This window comes from Macrosteles quadrilineatus, unplaced genomic scaffold, assembly GCF_028750875.1.
Source record: "Macrosteles quadrilineatus isolate MER2022 unplaced genomic scaffold, UCM_ALF_1.0 Scaffold_7__1_contigs__length_78375512, whole genome shotgun sequence".
In the NCBI taxonomy this organism is placed as follows: Eukaryota; Metazoa; Arthropoda; class Insecta; order Hemiptera; family Cicadellidae; genus Macrosteles; species Macrosteles quadrilineatus.
The window spans coordinates 76,848,121-76,870,710 of NW_026542600.1; the positions used below are offsets into that span (position 1 = coordinate 76,848,121).

A 22,590-nucleotide genomic window follows, 5' to 3' on the forward strand; every position below is an offset into this window, starting at 1 on the left:
CACTATCAAACACTATAATTGAATTAAATCGTGTCCACACTCAAATTACGCTCAATATGTAACCAAAACAATCTTACAGCGAATTTGCAATTATTATAGTTTTATTGCTGGACAACATTATTATTCCTATTCGAGGGCTGTCCATAAATAAAGTTCTCCATCTAGTTCCAGTTGCAGCAAAGAGAGCTACATTTTGAGACCAACATCATGTTCTTTACTCTATGCATTAAGCACTACTATTCCAGCCTATTCTTAGCCCTAATGGGCGATTAGTCTCGTCACAGTATTCGAAAACATTGTGAAAGAAAATTGACGCTTTCACCAACTAAAAATCACATTCTTTGATTATCTGATAAAGATTGGGCATTTACCAGGAATTGTTAAGGAAATTGACAGGAAAGCAGGACTAGAGCAAGTAGTGGTTGAAAAAGTGGTCAGTGACCATAAAAATTTCTACTTTTGTGTTGTTTATATGTGTCTCTATGGACTTATTTAAACAAAGGTAAGCCTGCTTTCATGTCAATTTCCTTAACATTCTGTGATAAGATATCTGTGGTCTCAGTCACCAACCACTATTGAAGACCATCACCAGTTGTCAGACGTGAATGAAGTTAAATGTTTGGACGTAGAAAATGTGAGCAAGAGGTGAAGGTGGTCTTAAAACAATTGCATTATGTTTTTCAAGGTGTGGGCCGACTGCTGTCTAAACCAAATTTGAGGGAATCTTACATGCAAATCACAAGAGGGATTGCCAAACTAATAGTCATCTCTATAAGAATTCTGAAACACGCCGATCAGCAAACAAAGATTACTTAAATAAGATCAATATATCAATAGAAACCGATGATGGAACACCCATTGTCAGCCGCGTTGTGCAAACGTGAACGGCCTTTGGCAAACTCTCTAAGCTATTTATGTTCATTTTCTACGTCCAAACACTTATTTGCATTCTCATCAGTTAACTGGCAATAGTAACAGAATGTACTTGGTGGAAACTTCAATTTTTTTACAACGTTTTTGAATACTAAAACTAGACTCGTCTTCTTTATAGGGTGAGAAACCAGCTAGAATAGTAGTGATGAAGAAAGGAATACGACACTTATCTCCAATTTGGACTATCTTGCTTAGCTGCAACGAGAGCTTAACGGAGACATTAATTTACAGACAACCCAATTGACCGAACAGATATTACTTGGGATTTGTAGTTGATTTCAAATTGAGGGTGTAAAACTGTGAAAAGTAACAAATGTTGATCTCACGTTATCCAGTATTCAACAGAGCATTAATCAGTGTTGATATATTCAAGATTTTAGTTAAATACAACAAAAAAACTTCCAATGTAAAAAGGAAAAAGAAAAAGTCAAACCTACCTGCCCTTGTCGGGTCCATCCCAGTAGGCATCATGGGTTGTCCAGGAGGCTGTGAAATAATAAAAAAAAAAAACACTTAAAACTCCCACAAATTAAAATGTATATCATTAAAACTCACTATAACCTGGAGATGGTTGTTAAGTCTTTAAACAAATCAACACAATAACATGTTAAAAACCCCCGCCGCAGCAAACCTGCCGACTAAGCGAATTTCCATTTGTCTTAATTGATTTTCAATTAAATATATTTTAATAACATTAGGTTTAACCAGTAGGTTTGCTGCTACAAGGAAACTAATAAAGTGTGTTTTTTTGTAAAATATTGATAGCTTAGTACAAAATAAATAAATTTGATCAAAATACAAAATATATCCATAAACAAGCAAACTACAACATTTGACAATATTCTCCATAAGAATAACATGGGAATTTTAAATTTAAATTTTTTTTTAATTTTCTCCGTTACTAATAATTGAACAAAAATACTTTTATATACTAAATTAATTGTTTTTTGAAGCTCTTTAAAAAGGTCTAAAGAGAAATTGGGAAATTTTGTGTTTTGAGGGTCAAAAGTGAGAAAAACCAATTTTTACCCCATAAAACCCCCCGTAAAGCCCCGTTCCCATGGTCCGATCATGCTGGTTCGCGAACTCATTCAAGTTTATCCCGCTTTACACCTTTAAACCAAATTTCATCAAAATCGGACAAAAATTACTCAAGTTATCGCGTTCACGGACGTATATATATAAGTCTATATATATATATATACATATATAAAAATTTGAACGAATGGTGTTTTTGGCCTCTGGGATCGTCAAAATGAAAAAGTAAATCGGTCCCGGGTCTAGGTCTTACCGTGCCACCTACGGTAATAGCTACTTCCCTATAGGGAAATTCGCTAAAATGTAACATAATTAAACATAACAAATGTAACACAACATGTTAAGAATGTAATATAAGGCACAAGGGCTTAGTTGTAAGGATTTTCTTCAGGACAGCAGGCTTAAAAGAATAGGAGAGTCCAATCTGGCAAAAAAAAATTTTACATTATAAACAAAAGTTAGGGGAAAAAAGGAAGAAAAGTTCACTGTCACTGGCAGTATTCTGTGCCAAGGAAGGTTTGAGTTGGAAAAGAGGTGTCTTTAGGCTTAATAATGACCAGGAAGTTGTTTTTTACAGTACAGATTTTGATTATTCCAGTTTATGTCGTATTGTGTATCGTAAAGAGACTATATGTATAAATGTGTACCTGCTTACAAGCAGTGGTTGCTCGTCCATAGGAACACATGAGCAAGTGAACCCCCAATGAAATAGAGCACAAACAACAATGATAACACCTGTTTATACTCAGTATATCATGGTCTATTAGTTAGTAAGTTTTAACATGAGACGCTAAAAGAAGATACATCGGCGTAACTGTAGCGCCTGCAGTCTGAGTGCGGCATTAAGCACAAACACTCGGAGCTGAGCTGCCAGCTGCGCAGCTCCTACCTTGCCCTACAAATGGTGCCGGTGCAGGGGAGGTCGCTTTAATCCCTGCAAAGCTTATGGGGAGCTGCCTTAGAAGCATCTCTGAGCGCTCTCATTGGTTGATACAACACACACATCACATGGATGGGTGACATTAGTGACTTTTTATATGTCACTTCACTTTACTAGTTCACTGTGTGTCACTCACTACGCAACCTCAATCAGTGTCGTAAGTAGATTTGTGTTGTTGTCAATAAAGTAAAGTGTTAGGGCTATGAAATGCTGAAATGTAACCAGCAGTGTTCATGTTTTAGAATAATTATGGTGTTAATTTATATTTCAATTATATAGTTTACAGAAATATATTATTAAAAATGTAAAATAAATATTTTTTTGAAATTTATCATTGGAAGAACAGATTTTTATCAAAGAGAGTGTTCTAGGCCAACTCCAAAACTATATTATGTAATTTTGAGGTTAGGTATTTTTGTAATTTTAAGGGATTATGTATGTGCATTATGCGCGTACATTATAATTTGAAAGCAAATATGCGTTCGCTTAAATTCTGTAATTCACTCATTACAAAGATACTCGGAGCTTTAAATAACCTTGATGACACGACTGCTAGCCGAAATGACCTTGATGATACGAAACTCAACAAAAGAGCACCTCGGTAACAAGATTATTTTCCTAATCCACTTGAGACACGTCTTATCAAGGTTCTACTGTATGAGTATGTGTGGTGCAGTTGTGATATTAGATATAGTCAACTAAAGATGGAATTTTATTTTGGTATACTTACGCCATTGAATTCATTTCCCATTTGAGGCATCCTAACACCAGGGCGAGGTCCTGACGGATAGCGTGGTCCCATGAAAGGCTAAAATTTAAAATGTATTTGTAAGTTTAAAATTAATTTCTTAAATTTAAATCACTTTTAAACTAATTTTGCTGTCTTTACTTTTTTACAATTTAAGGCTTGGGTTCAACTCTCCCCTTATCTAATGTAAGGAATTATGGTTTAGAATTTTAAATTGCTTGCACATTTTGAGGGAACTTAAACTGTTTTATTGATGCTCTCTCTGGTGTTGCTGGTCTGCAATATTAGTCTGGAATTTTGAAGAGTGACCTTTTTGGCTACAAGGTTATCCCGAGAGCAATCATTTGGCCAAACAATGTTTTCTTGATTTTACAAATCAATAAAATAACTATAGGCCTATTGTATATATTTTTATGTATATCTTTAGTTAAACATTGGAATTACATGTTTATCAATTTCTCAATATCTAATTACCGGGGTTCAAAATGTTGGTGACATCAACGGTACATACGTAGGCTACATACCTAAGTTAATAATGGTGTTAAAGTTTGAAACTAAATATACGATTCTAGGCCAAAAATGTCTTGTTAATATTTGCAGTATAAGTGTACATAATCAAAACGTGTAGACGCTACTTATTTTATTACATTTGTACAGTTATTAAAAACAACAACCAAATTAATTTTCATCCCAACTTAGACAAAAGGATAACATTATTCAAACATAAGTTTGTTGACACTTTGTGGGCGTCTTTGATTTTAAAACACGTTTAGTGACACAAGGAATGTTTTTCTCAATACTGAAACACTTAACAAACAAACAATGTAATTTTATACATATATTAAAACCAAGTATAATCAATAAAACTGTACATGAAATCAACACAAAACTCTTACAAGACAAATAAAAAAAAAATTTATAGCAAACAAAAACGACACCATATGTGACTCACGGAACTAAACCATGGGAATCCACCAAACGTTAGTGCGGGGGATGGGTCAGAACAAAATAACATTTAATCGGTTCATAGAAAGAGGCACGTCAGAAACTGTTACCTTTAAAACTGCCGGCTAGCAATAAGATATATTCGTCTATTAAATAAATGTGCCTGGAGGAAAACTCCGTGGTCTCACCTATGAAGGGTTAAAAAAAGGAATAACGCAAATAGCGAGTGAGTAGCAACTTATTATTAACCAAAGACCTAAATATCTTTTAGGTCTTATAACCTTAACTTAAAGTTATATTGTAAAAATAATCAGTGTGTATACCACTAACATCTACTTACAGGGAAAAATCCAGGGCCCATGTGATCATTTGGTGGCATTTGTCCCATAGGATTGGGCGATGGTCCAGCATTCTGTATAAATGAAACATTTTCAATCCTACTGACTCGTTCAGTTCATTTTTTATAGGTTAACAATTAATGGTAGACAAATAAAAACCACATTTTCTTGCCTCAACCTTCCGAACCTCTCTATCATGTTCTAAAGGTTCCCCGTCTTGCAAATGACAGGAAGGAGGAGTAACCTCGTAAAAAAAAACCAGAGTCTATTTCGTTCAGATGGTAGATCTCTATAAGGAATCCTATCCAGCATGGTAAGGTTATCAACCACAAAAAAGTGGTCTTTGGTCAAACGAAGAAGCAAACCTATTCGGAAACAACCAGCAAATATTATGCATCAGTAAAGTAACCTAATCTCATATAACCATCGTGGGTTATTGCACAAGTAAATTTGAAGATGAGACTTATTGTTATTTTATAACCAATAAAAGTCTAACCATTCAGGTAGCTAGTTAGTTTAGTGATGCTATATAAAATGGGATAAAAATAATGATTTTTAAAGATTAGTCACTATACCTAGAGGAAATATTGATACACAATTAGGCCTGTGGTTCATACTAGTAAGTATTTGCACTGCCCCCTTATGATTTAAAAATACATCACTTAAAAAAAAACTTATAAAATTAAATGAATACAAGAAAGTATCGACCGATAGGTACTTATTCTTAAGGAAGGGTTGACCATTATGGCTAAACCTACCTAATGCCAACGCATTCACTGTTAGTTCTCTAGGAAGAAAAATGTATAGCATGTACACAATTATCAAATATTAGCCAAAAATTAATTGTGATATTGAATTTTTGATGGATACATGATATACAACAAAAGATAGTATTATTTATTCCAAACAATATGATTGAAAAGTGTAACAAAAAAAATTATTTTTAGGTAAAATAATTGTAACACAGGATATGTAGCCTACTTACATGTCCCATGCCATTGACGCCGTAGCCTGAGTTGACAAATCCCTGAAAAAGTAAGCATTAATTAAACTAGGTAGTGTTCGCAGACGCGCCCACAAAATTGAGCGGAGTCATAAAAAAAAATTATAAGTTGACACTCACCATAAAGCTCCAAAATGGTTTTTACCTACAGTTTCAAATAGTCGAAAGACTGTGTAGAGAAACCCATTATTGGTTGGTCAATTAATTTCAATGAATGTGAACATTTCCAACTAATAACAGTGATACCAAACATTTATCTTCGACTAGTTTCTTTTTCAAACGTTCTTTTGGAAATTCTGGGTCGAAAAGCAGTCCATATATCGTTCGGACGGGCTATCTGCAACACACCTTAACCCAGCACTGAATTCTCTTGGTCCAATATCATCAACTGCTTGGTTCAGGGTCATGCCTTGGAATTTGTGAAAGGCTGGTGTCAATAAAAATGGTTTTCCGGCACACTAAATGCCACGTTTTAAAATTTAGTTAAAAATAGGGACATTCGCTAACACATTATTAGATAGGTCATCTATAATAATTACTAAATTCAACTATTACATATAAAAGCATTTTCAAATGTGATAAGAAGTCTTCATGTTTGTATAAAATATTGTGGACAGTGCCAACAGCACCTAATACTGCATCGGTCCAAAGGTTGTGGCGTTACATGACTCAATATCTTTAGGCTAATATGGAGATATTTCCAAAAGATTTGCATTCATTGGAACTCAATATTGCGGCTATTGAAGGTTTGTCCATGATACGAATGAATGCTACAGGACTATGCAGCTTAGCCAATTCATTTAGGTGTCAGTCACAAAAGCGCCTCTTCTTTTCTTGTCCTGATACAAACAGCGTTGCATATTTCTACGATTTTGGTGGTAGTATTTATACGAATCGTAAAGAAAAGAATATAATCTTCCTCTTTTATCGTTCCATGAGCAATATTAGTAAGTGCAATGCGAAAATGACTGATCTTCGCCGGACTGACGCATGAATGTTTTGAATGTGTTCGTATGCAAAACATCCATGTGTATACCACTGATTTGAAAGATAAGATGGGATGAATAAAGCTCGATCCTGCACTGGTAGTAGCTTAGCCATATCACCACACAAATATACATTAAGATCACCAAACACTTAGGCCTAATCTTGGTTGTCAGGTTTCGCTTGACTTAGACTTAAGCAAGCGTTTGCCGATCATTGCTAGTAGCCTCTGCCTAAACAGGGCTATTTCATCGCAAACTACGACACGGATGTTTTAAAACAAAATCTGAAGACAAAGTTAATTTCCCCCCTAAGTTTACCTAGCCTATATTTTTTAAGAGTGAAAAGGACCCTAGCCCTAGGCAACTATTTCTTCATACCTGCGGTCAGGGGCTTGTACTTGTGACGTTATAGAGTGGGTAGAGAAGTACACTTACCTAGGAATTATAATTGATCAAAAATTTAGTTGGGCTCACCACATTCATTATCTCAAACAACGACTTAGAAAGCTCATATATGCATTTTCTCAACTTGCTGGAGTGCTGACCACGGATTACTGTTGGACAGTTTACTTGCCTACGTGCAGTCTTTGCTTCAATATGGTATACTGGCATGGGGGCGGTGTCTCGGCCTCTATGCTTGAGCCTCTGGCTGTTGCACAAAGGTCATTTATCAAAACCGTCCTAAGCAAACCATCGAGATATCCAACAGAGGATCTGTACTCAGATTTTTGTGTTCATGATATACAACAATTATTTGTATTTCCTTTTTAGTCTTTATTAGGTCAAACAAAAATATCATTTTACCAATTTGCAGCATAACTATTCTACAAGACATAGAATCAACTTTGGTTACCAATTTCCTAGATTAAATATAACCTCCCTAAAAATAACCCATGTTTTATCGCCCATATGTTATATCGCAATCTTCCGCCACAAATCCTGCAGTATGAGGAGAGCAGTGTCCCGGTTTACGAAAAAAAGGTGAGTACATGGCTTGCCAGCATTAGCCGGACGGCTACGGAGGCGCTGGTAAATCCCCATATAATAAAGCTAATTAGAAAACAGTTATTGTTTATAGCAGATTAAGATCTATTTTTCTGCATACAAGCTTATGCCTATGTGGAAAAATATATTTCCTTATAATTTTGATTTGATTTGAGTAATACTAAAGTTTAAATTTAATAAAACTTGATAGCAATTTAATTTGTGTAAACTAATACAATGCTGTAAGACAAATTACTATCTAACATCTTTAGCTATATTTCCATCAGATAATTCTTGATCCAGGATACCATCGTTGATATCATTAGGACAATAGTTTGGTTAATAGGCGAATACAGTTTTTGAGAATCATCTTACATAGTCATGATCATAGAAGGCTTTGGCTTCGCTGGAGTGTTCACAAGTATCCCTTCTTTCAGGAGCAGCACAATATAGGTCCCAGAACACACTGGAAGTAAAAAATCATATAGTTAAAAATGTGTATCTAAATGTAGGAGGTTTAAATTAAATACAGTACAATAGAGCGTTAATTAGGGACCTAAATCCTTTTTCTAAAGCCTGGTAATCCGAAACGTCGGTTAACCAAAAGGACGATCACAGATGAACAGCGATTGAGAGACGATCAGTAGCAACGCTGAGACCGCAAGACGTGCTCACAGTTACCAGTTGCCACAATTGTGAGAGACAAAGGATATGGGACGTGTCCAGTCATCTGGGCACCCCAAATTCCCAATTCATATAACATTTCTACAATCATTGAGGGTTCGTGATCATTTTGAGTAAAAGATTTTAGACGTAGAAAACTATCGTAGCTTAATATATTTAGAATGTTTTAAACTGTTAACTGAGTTGATAGTAATTGGCAAATTAAAATGCATCTCTTTCAACAAAGTTTTTATACTGTCCCAAATGTGTAATACTGCATTAGAAAATAATAGTCATATTTGTCTTGATCAAATCCATTAAGAAAACCCTCAACCTTGATAATCTAATTTGGGTGATCTAACACTAACCTGGTCTCTTACCTATGGGATTACCAAGCTGTTCAATAAAAAACGTAAGTTTCCTACAACACTTTTGTTAAAATATTTGTTTTAAGTTTATGAAACAACAAGCTTATGTTTGCAGTTTCATGACAAATAGGATAAAAGTCGTACGATACATCTACAGTATAGGCTTAGATAAATATAAACTTACCACCACCATGAATGAAGAAAGCCAGGAGGTTCACCCAAAGTTATATTTTTTTCCCAGCGTATCTAAAAAACATTTAACGAAGTAGAATAATAGTAAACATTAAAAACAGAACTACCTATTCCATCTAGGATATGAGGTGATAGGTAAGTTAAACCAGCCAGGATCTCCATTCAAACTTTAAAATGAAATTCATGGTGTATTCACAGTTTTACGCTCATATTTCATTTACTGTTAGTCATTAAGTGACAGAATTAGTTTATAGTAGATTTTTAGTAAATTTTACATAGTAATCAGCATGGCTTTAAGAAACAAAAATCAACAATAACAGCTGCTATTGTTTGTTTGAATCAGTTGGTTTGAATCATACCTAACTGATAGAAAACAATTTGTCCAGCTAAACTACATCACTGACAGTAACTGCATAGGGTAATTAAATATGATTCTGATATCAGAGAGATAAAATTTGATGTGCCCCATGGATCAATTCTGGGGTGGCTTTTGTTTCTTTGCTATCTGAATCGTATGAATCATCCTCCGCATTACGTCTCTATGCCAATGATGCCAGTTTGAAAATATCCGGTCGCTCATCACAAGACATAGAAATTTGAAGTCTAAAAGAACTTGCTAGTTTGGATCAGCATTTGAACAATCACAACTTAAGTCAACCCAAATTTGGAAGTAAATGAAAAAAGTATTGAAATAGAATCAGTTGAGATTTTTAGGTCTTGTGGTCAATAACAAGCTAAAATGGGATTGTACAAAAAAATAACAGGATGTAACTTACGAGCCATTTATCAATTTTGTTATGTTAACACTCTTTGCCTACACATTGCATGCATAATTTCAATTCTATATAGTTGCCTTCATGTATATATTACAAAACCCTTAGAATGTACCATAATCCCCACGTAAGGTTTTTTTTTCAAATAGCTGCAATTCCCAAAGTAATAGAGATAGAAAAATAAAAGTTGTGACAAATTGTCCCACATAGCCCCAGCTATCAAAAGTATGTTTTAAAGCAGCCCCAAGCCTAACATCTTGGAGTTATTTGGAAATGTAATAACTGTTACAAAGTAGCACCGACCCTGGGGCTACTTTGTACACTCAAAAATTTATTTTTGTTAGGTATGAACACTGAATTTTTGTCCTAAACATAGTTTGATAGCCTATACAAATACGGACAATTTGTTCCAATAAAATATCTTCATAAATAAAAAAGTTATTAAGAAAATTAAAAAAATCCTTACAAAGTAGCCCCGTTTTACGGTAATGAAATTAACTTGGTTTGATGTAGCTGTAACTTTCAATAAAAAAACAAATTCCCAATAACAATTAATAACCAAAACTCAATATTTCATATTAATACTTCTATACCATCAGCAAAAATGTGTGCACTTACTGATTACTTTGAACTAACTAAGCTAAAGATAATTTTTTTAAACACAAATCACAACCATTGAGTTAAATATTCAGTTTGGCTTTAAACCTTCTAATGTGAGTTTACTAAATCTCGGTATATGCAGGCCCACAGGGGCGCCGAAGGTTTGGGGGCGCCCACCGGGTACCCCTCAACCACCGCCTGCCCGCACTAGGAAAAAATGGGGGCACTGCTTTTGGATTTGCTTGGGGCTTTAAACTGACCCTAAAAGCAGCCCTGGGTATATGGACCTAATATTTTAAGATACTTATTCAGTTAGTTTATTAGCTTATCAACTAAAAGTTCCTCAATTGTATCATACTCAGTAATTTGTAGAATTATAGATTTTGGAAATGAAACCATAAGGCTAGGGTCACACAACGAGGTTTTGCTTGGTGGTCGAGCCGCGAGTTCCAACAACTGACTCAATCAATGGTTGGGCACTCATGACATGCGAGCTAGGGGCCTGGCGGCCATGTTGCAATGCATCAAACTAAACTGCGTTGGAGGGATGACACAAGCAGTCTTATGAGACACACCAGATGTCACGGTTTGACTACATGGGGTGAGCTCTTCTTCTGCCATTTGTAGTGATTTATTAATTATAATAGAGTAAAGAGCATCTTACCTGTCACGCCAGATGCTCTTTGGCACTAATTGAATATCTCATGACTGTATTTTTCCTGATTATATGAGAACGGATAAATTCAAGTAGCTCGTCCATCAAAGCTATTGACATACACAGTAATTACCAAGAAAACTCCACACTACGGTTTTGCATGAGCTTGTAAAAAGCATGAAACACAAATGGTTTATCTGTTATGAAGGAAGACCCAGTGTTTTATGTTAATCTTTGGTTCCACGTCACCACACGCTTCTAACGCACAAGTTAACATCAGTTTGTTAAGCTACCATGACTACTGTGAGTGAAATGAACCTAGACGTAGGGTAGGAAACCCAAAAGGAAATGGTTCAATCGCGCGGTGATTACTAACACCACCAAACCACGATGTGTGGCCCCAGCCTTACAGGAGTTCCGTCACTCCAAAAACATTACTTTGTAGGAACATAAAGCAACCAAACAGCTGTAAAACAAAACGCAGTATTATTTATTTAGAAGTCTTCCTTTAAAATTGTTTAAAATTTGAATGTACATTTCCTTAAGAGTTGTCCAAGAGTGTTGTTCCAACGTGTTCGTCCTCAAATTGAGCCCTTAGCATTTATCAGATACCATCGCAAACCAAGTACCAAACAAAGCTTCAAACATTCCAAATGGGTATTTGTGATTTGGTTATTTGTAACAAGAACTTGGTTATTGTATGTTTAATTTATATTCACATTTTGATATTCAAATTTTAGAGCCTTCTGATAATGCTAAATTTGTTATGAAACGATTTTGAAGCCTTGCACACTTAAAATTAGTCATAGGCCCAGCATTATTAGTATATGCAGCATATTACCTCAGATAGAAAGGTTTGAGCAGCTTTTTGCGCTCCAACGTGCAAGAGATACTCATATACATATAGCGCCAATCTGTAACAACAACAAAAATCAATGATTATCAACATTCCCAGAGTACCATCTAAATTGGCCAGAAAGAAAAAGTTCTCTAAGGAACAACTATTTAAAAGTTGATCTTGGTAATGAGGCTTAATTCAAAGCACTATTCAAAAACTGTACTCTAAAGTTACTTTAGTGTTTATCACAAAGTAAAAATTACATTTAAAAATAAGAATAGCCAACTCCTTTCATATAGGACAGTATAGTTTAATTTCAAGTTGTTGGATTGATCACGGCAAATTAATAAACTATACTTTTTAGTCGCGTTTACACCAAAGTTGACAACCAAAAGTTGACAACCAAAAGTTTACAACCAAAACTTTACAACTAAAAGTTTACAACTAAATGTTGCTCCTCATTAATTTAGAGCAACTAGTGGAAAACTTGTTGCCAAATTATTGGCACGAAATGATCACTACAGTTATACACAGTAGTGTCAAGGATATCGTCGGACGAAGAAGACGCAATCTATGCCGCGGCTGCTTGTGTAATTATAGCCAGCCTCTATACAAGAGGTCTGCGAAGATATTGGGTGAGACCTTGTTGATGGCTAGGGATAGGTACAATGGCAGTGACATGCTGGATGATCTCCGAGAAGATGACGTCGATCCGTTGAATGGTGAGCTGAGGTGCAACGGGAGCGTAAAAAGCTTGCTGAGAATGACAAGTATTGATTTTGAATATTCAATTTCTATGATCGGACATAAAGTCAAGAAAAATGATACTAACTTCAGGAAAGTCATAAAGGCCTCACACGCGGGGTACGTGGAGGGGGGGGAATAGTTCTCCACTAGTTTTCCACAAGTTGCTTGCGCAAAGCGTGTAGCAGCTAGTCTCCCACTTTTTGTTGTAAACGTTCTTTGATCTTTACCGACTCTCCGCGGGAAACCAAAATTTAGTGGACAACTTTTCCCTCCACTAGTGGACAACAGAAAGTCATCGCATTTTGTAGAAAAAGTAACAAGTGTCCGCAACTAGTGGAAAACTTAGTGGAAGACTTTGGTGTAAACGCGGCTTTAAACACTATACTACTAGCCTATTTGCAGCTGGACATAAGGATTTCTTTTGAGATATTTTTAATAACCTGTAAGTTAATATTATTAACACTAAATTTTGTTAATCGGAAAAGATTTATAACTCATTTTGAACTCTGTGTAATTTTTTACAAATTTATCATCTGGTAATTTTTTAGATTTATGGTCGATTGGTAATTTTTTTGAGATTTTGAGAAGTAAAGCACACCTAGCCTTTAGCTACATAGATGCTATTAGTTAGGCCTACGTTATACCCATGCTGCCTATGGGTATAAAGGGTAGAAGCTTGAGTTAATAACACAGTTTTTATCTCATTCAATATGACTATTAATTTAATTGAGTATCTCTGATGTTATTTATAAAGTTACCATACAATTAAAATCTATCAAGACTTTACTCAGGCTTTTTAAGTGGTAAAAACATACAAAAAACATGTAAAAGTGAAGAGTAGAATCGTCCATAGTAAGTGTACGACATTTTCTGTTACCGTCAATTTAACTTTCGTTTACTCCAATATGCTATCATCATCGTTGTTCTCTATTACTGTGTCCACCTTATCTTCTTGGATGGCTTATTGCTAGGTTCTGCTTTATTTCTTTTCTTTTAGACTTTTAATTCCATTACTTTCTATTAGTGTGTTCAAAGTTCCATTTCTTTTAGCACAGATCTTTAAATTTTTTTAAATATGATGTATATTGGCATTAGAATATACTGTCTACAGTGCCCTTGCAGGAAGACTAAATGTGTACCACATTTTTACATCCAATTGCCTTTTTTTATCTCTTTACTATAGCATGCAGTAGTGTAGCCAGGAATAGGCATATGTACGGGGAGGGGGTTCATATTGCTATAGGCTTATATATGTATGTAGGGGGGAGCGAGCTTGCGTAGTGGTTAGAGCACGGGACTTCAGTCTCTGAGGTCCCGTGTTCGATCCTCGCCAAGTCAACAATGGATTTTATCGAAGTGATAATGCCGCAACCCCTAGGTCTAATACCCCCTGAATATAACAGGGGGTTTAATTTTTTCAGTACGTTCGGTATTGTATATTAATATTGTAGGCCTACTAGGTTTCAAAATTTAAGACCCCATATTTTCGTATTTGAGATCTTAAATTTCCTATTAAATTATTTTGTTACCTTACAATATCCTGTTTAGTGTTGGTAGATAACTACATGTTTCGTGGCGACTGCCACATCCTCAGGTTTATCCTCTTCTCAGATTCGTCATCAATTTAAAACATAAAACACAGAACACACGTAAAAAAACACATTACATTCATTTTGGTACCGTCACGATGTGTGCACGCGTTTGGTCGGGCCGGCGGCGACTTGAGCAACGGTACCAAAATAAACGTGTTTTTACGTGTGTTCTGTGTTTTATGCTTTAAATTGATGACGAATCTGAGAAGAGGATAAACCTGAGGATGTGGCAGTCGCCACGAAACATGTAGGTAGTTATCTACCAACACTAAACAAGATATTGTAAGGTAACAAAATAATTAAATTAATATAAAGCAATATCCAGAATAAACTTTAAATAATAATAATAACTTTTTAAAACTGATTTTAATAAGTGTAGATTCACGCACAGCAAGACAATTCAACAAAGAACACAGAGTCAACTGTTCAACCAGTGTTGCCAGGTCTGAGATAATTATCGTATTTGTAGGCCTACGATACTTTTGCTACTTCCCCATAAAAAATAATTTTGCAAAATTGTACGATAATTTTGATGTTGTGTAAGATTTTTTGTCATAAAGTACGATTATTTTTCGGTGTTAAGAAAATAATCTATTTCATATTGATAAATATACATTTAAAAAATGTTTCCCATTGTAATATATGGAAAAACAGTAACATCACTTTACTATAATATAATTGTACAATTACCTCGTCACAGCTCCGTAGTTTCCGTATATATTACGGCCGTTTCGGCATCAAAATGTCATCCTCAGATACATACATCCACCGGATTTGGCGTCGTCAAACTTGATACACACACGTAACACGATAACAAACATTTAAAACATAAAAAACGAAAGACAGGCCTGTCGCGCACATGATGAGTACGTGTACGGAAGCTGACTGGACAACTGCTAGTTCGTTCCAGCCGTTGCGGTATTATCTCTTGGACTTTGATCCCTTGGCTTGCTTTGTTTGATGATGTTATTGAAAATAGTGTGAGATTTAAATTGTAGTTGGTAATTTAGTATGGATTCATTGTTGTATTTTATTTTATGGGCTTTATAAATCTCATATTCCTCAAGGGTGTCTAGTCTATTTCCATTAATACAGGCGTGCAGAATTTCTAAGACATTGTCCAAATCAAGTAAGTCGTGATTATTGTCAACCAGGTGTTGTGCGAAAGTGGATTTTTGTTTGTCAGTTTTTCCGTTAGGGCGATGTTCTTTGTATCTAATGCTAAAGGAACGTCCTGTTTTTCCAATGTACGTACTCAGAAAACTAGCGCATTTTATTTTATATACACCTGATTGGTCAGCTTTATTTTTATTAATCTTAGGTTTTAACTTATTTATAACTTTATTGCTGGTTCTGAAAGCAAGTTTAATTCCATGCTTTTTCAACTCATTCTTTAGGCAGAAACTTGAATATATATTAAGCAAACAAATAGTTCTACATAATAATTACAGCCTAATCAACACCTATGATTTCATCAACAAAGCCAAAAATGTACAAGTAAACCCTCATGATTTACTAGTTTCATTCGACATAGTCAATCTCTTTACTAATGTCCCTGTCGACCAAACTCTAGACATAGTCAAAGACCACCTCAACAAAGATTCGAGTTTACTACCTGAAGCGATTACTGAATTACTAACTTTGTTAAAAGAAATACTCAGACAAAATTATTTCAAATTCAATGATAAATATTACAATCAACCAACTGGCCTAGCAATGGGCTCTCCTTTATCAAGTTTACTCGCCAACGTATATCTGAACCATATTGAAAATAAGTATATATTCTCTGACCTAAACAAACAGAAAAACAAGATAATGGAATATCACCGTTATGTTGATGATACCATTCTTATTTTCAAGGGTAACACAAGACAGCTCGACCTTTTGCACAAGTTCCTCAACAATATAGCGCCTAATTTGAAGTTTACTATGGAAACTGAGCAATCAAGTAAAATAAATTTCCTGGACATCACAATAGCAAAGATTGATAACAGATTAGATTTCAGAACCAGCAATAAAGTTATAAATAAGTTAAAACCTAAGATTAATAAAAATAAAGCTGACCAATCAGGTGTATATAAAATAAAATGCGCTAGTTGTCCGAGTACGTACATCGGAAAAACAGGACGTTCCTTTAGCATTAGATACAAAGAACATCGCCCTAACGGAAAAACTGACAAACAAAAATCCACTTTCGCACAACACCTGGTTGACAATAATCACGACTTACTTGATTTGGACAATGGCTTAGAAATTCTGCACGCCTGTATGAATGGAAATAGACTAGACACCCTTGAGGAATATGAGATTTATAAAGCCCATAAAATAAAATACAACAATGAATCCATACTAAATTACCAACTACAATTTAAATCTCACACTATTTTCAATAACATCATCAAACGAAGCAAGCCAAGGGATCAAAGTCCAAGAGATAATACCGCAACGGCTGGAACGAACTAGCAGTTGTCCAGTCAGCTTCCGTACACGTACTCATCATGTGCGCGACAGGCCTGTCTTTCGTTTTTTATGTTTTAAATGTTTGTTATCGTGTTACGTGTGTGTATCAAGTTTGACGACGCCAAATCCGGTGGATGTATGTATCTGAGGATGGCATTTTGATGCCGAAACGGCCGTAATATATATATAGGTGGGTGACAGAGACAAATAGAGTTAAATTTCGGTGATTTCATCATCGACTTGCTCGTTTTACATCATAATATCAAAAAAATTGTGTGTTCAATCATTTTGCCCCAAATACAATAATTTTGGACTGCTTGTACGATAATTTACGCCGGTCAATCTGGCAACACTGTGTTCAACTAAACCATTGAGTGTCGAGTGAGTGGGCCTGCTATAAAGTCAGAGCTAAACTCAATACTGACTCATTTAGCGACCACAGAATAAAAAAAATTTAAATTTAATTCTGTGGTCACTGGACTCACTTGACAGCAGTAAACAGATGTTTTGTGGGCAAATTGAGGTGGTGGGGGTAGTTAAAAATAGCTTAACCACTTCTATAGTTTGAAAATTGCCATACTGCACGCAGACTCAGCCTAACAGTCACCGATGGGATTCAATCTAAGTATCTCTTGAACATCAGCCGAGTACTCTATCCGCTACACTACGAACAACCAACGGCAGTACATCGTATGTGGTAATGGTGTTCCAGGCCTCCACAACCCGGTGACGTCACAGCCGGACGCCTAATACACGTTCGGTTACGAGACGTGTGTTCTTTGTTTTGTTAGATAATATATGTATCGATTGTTTAAACTTTGATATTTTCAATCGATAGTATGGTAGCTGCACCCTAATTGAAGAACAGAAGAGCAAGTTAACATGAATACAGTTTTTTTAGTAAAATTTTATTGAGGCCTACGGTACTTCAAAAGATCTTAACAATGAAAAAATACATCGGGTAACAAATAAGCGTTTTTCCTGTTTTGTTAAATTTTACATTTTCTCCTCTGCATGCTAACTTATAGGCTACAGTTTCATTTATTGTATTTTTGCATGGTGTGCTCTTTGGACTTTTTGTTTGCAAGGCAAGAGGAATGCATTGCATAGGTTATTTCTTTTTTTGTACAGTACTTAGTTTTAGTGTCTTGTCCAATATTTAGTCAATGACCGAACGGCTCAATAACTTAAATCTTAAATTTAAACGGCAATTCTGAGCAATTACTTGGTCAACCCCAATTTTTTTCATACGGTATTTTACTACAGTCATCAGGATGTTCTCAGAAAGCAAGAAACATATAATTCAAGCCCCGCAAGGCCATCGTACAGGTTGCCGAGCGATAAGAAGGTTCAAAGTCCAAGCGATAACAGTGGCTTGCGGGAGACGTGCGGAAGGCCAGTTGTGACAGCACGTTATGGCTATGGCTAGTGGTTCGTCCGATAATCCTTTTCTATGTGACGGATGTGAGAACACGATACTTAGTTTCACGGTTGTAAGTGAAGATCAGGAAAAGTTAACACGTTTCTTTACAAACACAGCGTTTTGCAACGTAGCAAAGTGTGTCCTTAATGTGGTGGGTCGATGGGGTTAAATGAAGAAAAACACACGTTTAACTGTTGGAATAGAATTATGTTTTTTTATTTTCACACATCTCTAAGGCCAATTGTGACAGTACCGTATGTTAGGTTAGGTTAATTAAACCTAACCTAACTTAACCTTGCAGGGCTTGAATTATATGTTTCTTGCTTTCGGAGAACATCCTGATGACCGTAGTAAAATATGAAAAAAATTTGGTTGACCAAGTAAGTTAAATGTTCAGAATTACCATTTAAAGAACTTACATGATCAGGCTAACTCGAGGAAGTAAGTTAAAATAAATTCTGGGGTCATGCTAAAACAACCATTTTAAATAATATAAAAAGTTAGGCTGGTATTAAGTTCACAAACTTTGACGTTAGGGAATTGTTTACAATCTCCTGGCACACAAAGGGGCCATGGTCCTTTTATATTGTCAGTGGGATCCTTTGAAAGCTATTTCCTATCAAACTTTGCATAAATATTTTCAAGTATTATAAGTGACTGCACTTCATCATTCCCAATTGAAAACGTGAAGTCCAGAACATTTATTCTAAAACACCGTTATGGGCTTCAATAAACTTGTTTATGGTGCAAGGGCACAATTGTTTTAAGCAGTTTTAAAAGGAATGTAATTATGAGATGAGACGTAAACAGATATTTAATATTACTAGCTTCTAACTTATTAGTTAGTTTAGACAAAATGTTGGTAAAAAGACTATTAACATGTAAGTAAACTAAACATAACCTTAACAAAACAAGAATGACGTGATTCATTTCCTTACTTTTCTCGAGCTTGAGCATCCGAAGGTACTGTTGTCGTTTTTCCTTTAGCGTACATATTTTGTAAAAAAGTGTATTTACTAATTAGATATTAAAATGGTAGAATTCGTTCAGTTTACACTGAAAATGCATATTGCATTAGATATAACTACAGAACGTTCAACAACTGACTGACATCGACATGCTATGCTTGCTTACATAAACGTAAGCGTGGAACACTCGACCGACCAAAACTAAAACGTCTGTTCTGAATCTGAAACCAAAACGTCCAAAACAAAAGAGGTACAGTATAGTAATGGGAATTGGAATGGGATTGGATATTAGCAATATTTAGGAATTTAGGATTTGAATTGGGAAAAGTATTAGAAAAATAGTCTGCTTGCTACGGTTACACGATGCTATGGTTAATAGATAAAACATAGGCTTAAGCCTACTCCTTTTAGAAGACTTTTAATCAGTATAGAACAGCTGAAGCCAACTTTATTGTTAGTTGTATTGCTGTACATGAAACAATTAAAGAAGTTTTGAATTTGAATTCTGTCCGGTGTAGCCTACTGTAGAGGTCGTGTTTTTGCCAACAATTTGTTTATTGTTATTTCAGTAATTTAATACCTTATTTGACCAAAATAAAACGATAATCATAAACAATAACTCCATTAATAGTTATATAACCAAACAGTAAAGCACAAATCATTAAATTAACCCCAAAATAATAGGAACAAAATATTGTGGACACTAGCGATCGGTGTCACCGGACATAAACTAGACACGAAAAACGAGCTATCATATCGTGATTGACAGGAAGCTGAACCCCCGTCAGGGCTATGTTAGGACCAGGTCCTTTCTTTTCCTTTTTAGCCGTAAATTAGTTGCGTATCATAGCGCATGCATAATCCCATGTATATTGTGTATAGTATTATATCCCACCTCCTTTCATATACTATACTCTGTGAAAAACTCGATGACATCAAAACAAAATATTGTAGATGATGATTGGATGAAAATGAAATTAACATTTTTAGTCAGTTTACTAGCTTTGCTCTTTTTCCCATTTGGTGTTTGTCAATGTCAAAGTCAGTCAGACTTGTAGACGAAGGCGACGGACTTTTGACACTTCACTGACACTGACGCCGAAGACTTGAGCCTTCACAAGACTGAATTTTTGTGTCATTTACTAGTCCTAACAACAACTGATGAACAACTAGTTAGCTACTTACTCTCTGTCTGTTAGGTGGACAGATATTAATTTAATAATAATAAAATTAAAAAGTGAAGTAACCGAGCTTAAAGTGAAGGCCTAGTTTATTTATAAATTTAGTGAAAGTGAACAGTGTTTAAAGTCCTTGAATCACGGAACTGTTGGTGAATACTGAATACAAAAAAGTTAAGTTCTAGTAGTCATTTTTTAATTGTATTTATTTTCATCATGGACTATATAAGTTAAATTAACCCAATCTAGAACGCAAAGTGTATTTTTTGCTACATTAATTTGAACTCTCAATAGTTCTGAGGACTATTACACACTTTAAAGGTATTGGATTGCCTGAATAAGTTACTGTACTTAACTAAGAGATGACTATGTCAAATCCCAACACTTTCAAAGGCCCTTATCTCAGACCATGGATGAGAGAATATGGTGCTGCAGCTCCAGCCTCAGGAACAGGATTTAAAGGAATCATCGCTGGTAAGGGTTAGGCCTAAATAAACTTATTTGTCTCGTAATAAGTCAAACCATTGATCTTTGTTCATATTTTTCCCCCAATAAAGTTTATGGCGTTAGGACCTTTGCTACATGGCCTTCACATCATTATCAAAACAAATGTTCCGTCTTGGCTAAGCTTCTAACCATTATGCTGATGCTCAGCTAGAGTGTAAGTTACTTTTGTAAAGAACATATGAAGTAGGTAGCCTACAAAGTTAGTTGCAGTAAGTTATCTCTCAACCCAACCAGACCAAATTACCTACTTCAAGCGGATCCTGTCCCTTAGGTGCAGTTCGGTCGCCAACTCTTCCCACGGTCACAGCGCCAGTGCAAACATCTCCCGCGAATACGGAAGCATTGTCTACATGTCCAACGCTCACGGCGCGATCGTCAACATCTCCCGCGATCAAGGCACCATCTTCAACATGTCCAACGTTTGCGGAGTGATCGCTAACTCATCCCGCAATAACAACTCCAGCACGAACGTGGTTTTTTTCATTTTCCGTGTTATCCGACCTTGCCGTGGCCGGTTTAGGTCAATCAAGATTCTACTGTAGATTGCTTGTTTATGGATATATTTTGTTCAAACTTGGAAAATTTATTTATCTTGTACTAAGCTATTGATATTTTACTAAAAAAAAACACACTTTATTAGTTTCCTTGTTGCAGCAACCATAGGTACTCTCGTTATAAACCTAATGTTATTTAAATAGGCCTAGATTTAAATGAAAATCAATTCAGACAAATGGTAATTCGCTTAGTCGGCAGGTTTGCTGCGGCGGGAGTATTTACACATTACTTCATGCTAGGCCTAGATGGTTGAACATTATCACTTAGAAGATCGTTTTGTTGGTTATTGGTGGGATTTGAATCCAGGACCTCGGGGGACTTAAGTCTTGTCGTTGGCCACAATACCAGCTTGCTAGGCCCACTATAGAAGATGTTACAAAAAGAATACATTAGGCCTACAACTTTCTTAATACATCAAAGAATTTTTTTCTAATCAAAAGGACAGTAGTATTTCCGTCTTGGAAGTTTGTATAGCCTACATTTTAAATAGCCATACAGCCCTACAAGATTATATAGGCGTATACCAATTATGACACATCTTATCCATTATGATATGGTCTCAAGCAGAGGAGGAGGAAATAACAAGTGGTTACGCTACATTTCTGCAAGTCTGTGTAATTATTAGGAACTAAATGTCAACATGTTTAAACTATTTAGATTTGAATTGTAATTTGTTGTTTCAGGGGGTATTACAGGTGGTATTGAAATCTGCATTACCTTCCCTACAGAATATGTAAAAACACAGCTGCAGCTAGATGAGAAAGGAGGTGCCAAACGTTACTCGGGAATTGTTGACTGTATCAAGAAGACTGTACAAAGCCATGGGTTCTTTGGTCTATACCGAGGACTCAGTGTGCTGCTGTATGGCTCCATCCCCAAGTCTGCTGTCAGGTGCGTTATATTTTACATTTTTAAAATATTTTTGATTTAAAGGTTTTATTACTTTGTAGTCTCAAATTTCCCTAAAAACTTTACTTGGCTCGTAATTTGTTCACTTCTTGTACAATTCCAGACCATTTGTTTTATATGGTTTTTACATTTGATATTTTGTTGTGCAAGGAGGTTAAAAACTATTTGGAAAACCATTTTTCATTATGGTGAATAACTCTTTTTTTATTGTAGTTTTTCGTTTGTAGGAATGTTTTTATATTTTTTT

At 35.5% G+C, this 22,590-nt stretch overlaps 2 protein-coding genes across 3 annotated transcripts in view; one reads left to right on the forward strand and one right to left on the reverse strand.

The window, feature by feature from the left end:
- The window catches only part of LOC128998171 (single-stranded DNA-binding protein 3-like), a 34,118-nt gene extending 14,733 nt beyond the window's left edge, over positions 1-19,385 (reverse strand). For both annotated transcript variants that reach the window (XM_054424185.1, XM_054424184.1), the window contains exons 1-8: positions 19,165-19,385; positions 12,008-12,080; positions 9,131-9,192; positions 8,291-8,381; positions 5,928-5,969; positions 4,945-5,016; positions 3,642-3,719; positions 1,371-1,419 (exon numbers count right to left, since the gene is read on the reverse strand). In XM_054424185.1, coding sequence (XP_054280160.1) covers positions 1,371-1,419; positions 3,642-3,719; positions 4,945-5,016; positions 5,928-5,969; positions 8,291-8,381; positions 9,131-9,192; positions 12,008-12,080; positions 19,165-19,220 — 523 coding nt within the window. In that variant the 5' untranslated portion in view covers positions 19,221-19,385. The remainder of the gene's footprint in view (positions 1-1,370; positions 1,420-3,641; positions 3,720-4,944; positions 5,017-5,927; positions 5,970-8,290; positions 8,382-9,130; positions 9,193-12,007; positions 12,081-19,164) is intronic.
- Positions 19,386-20,239: 854 nt separating this feature from the next.
- LOC128999092 (tricarboxylate transport protein B, mitochondrial-like) overlaps positions 20,240-22,590 on the forward strand; it is a 2,640-nt gene continuing 289 nt past the window's right edge. Inside the window, exons 1-2 of the mRNA XM_054425448.1 lie at positions 20,240-20,846; positions 22,118-22,325. Of these exons, the coding sequence (XP_054281423.1) occupies positions 20,735-20,846; positions 22,118-22,325 (320 nt within the window). The 5' untranslated portion in view covers positions 20,240-20,734. The remainder of the gene's footprint in view (positions 20,847-22,117; positions 22,326-22,590) is intronic.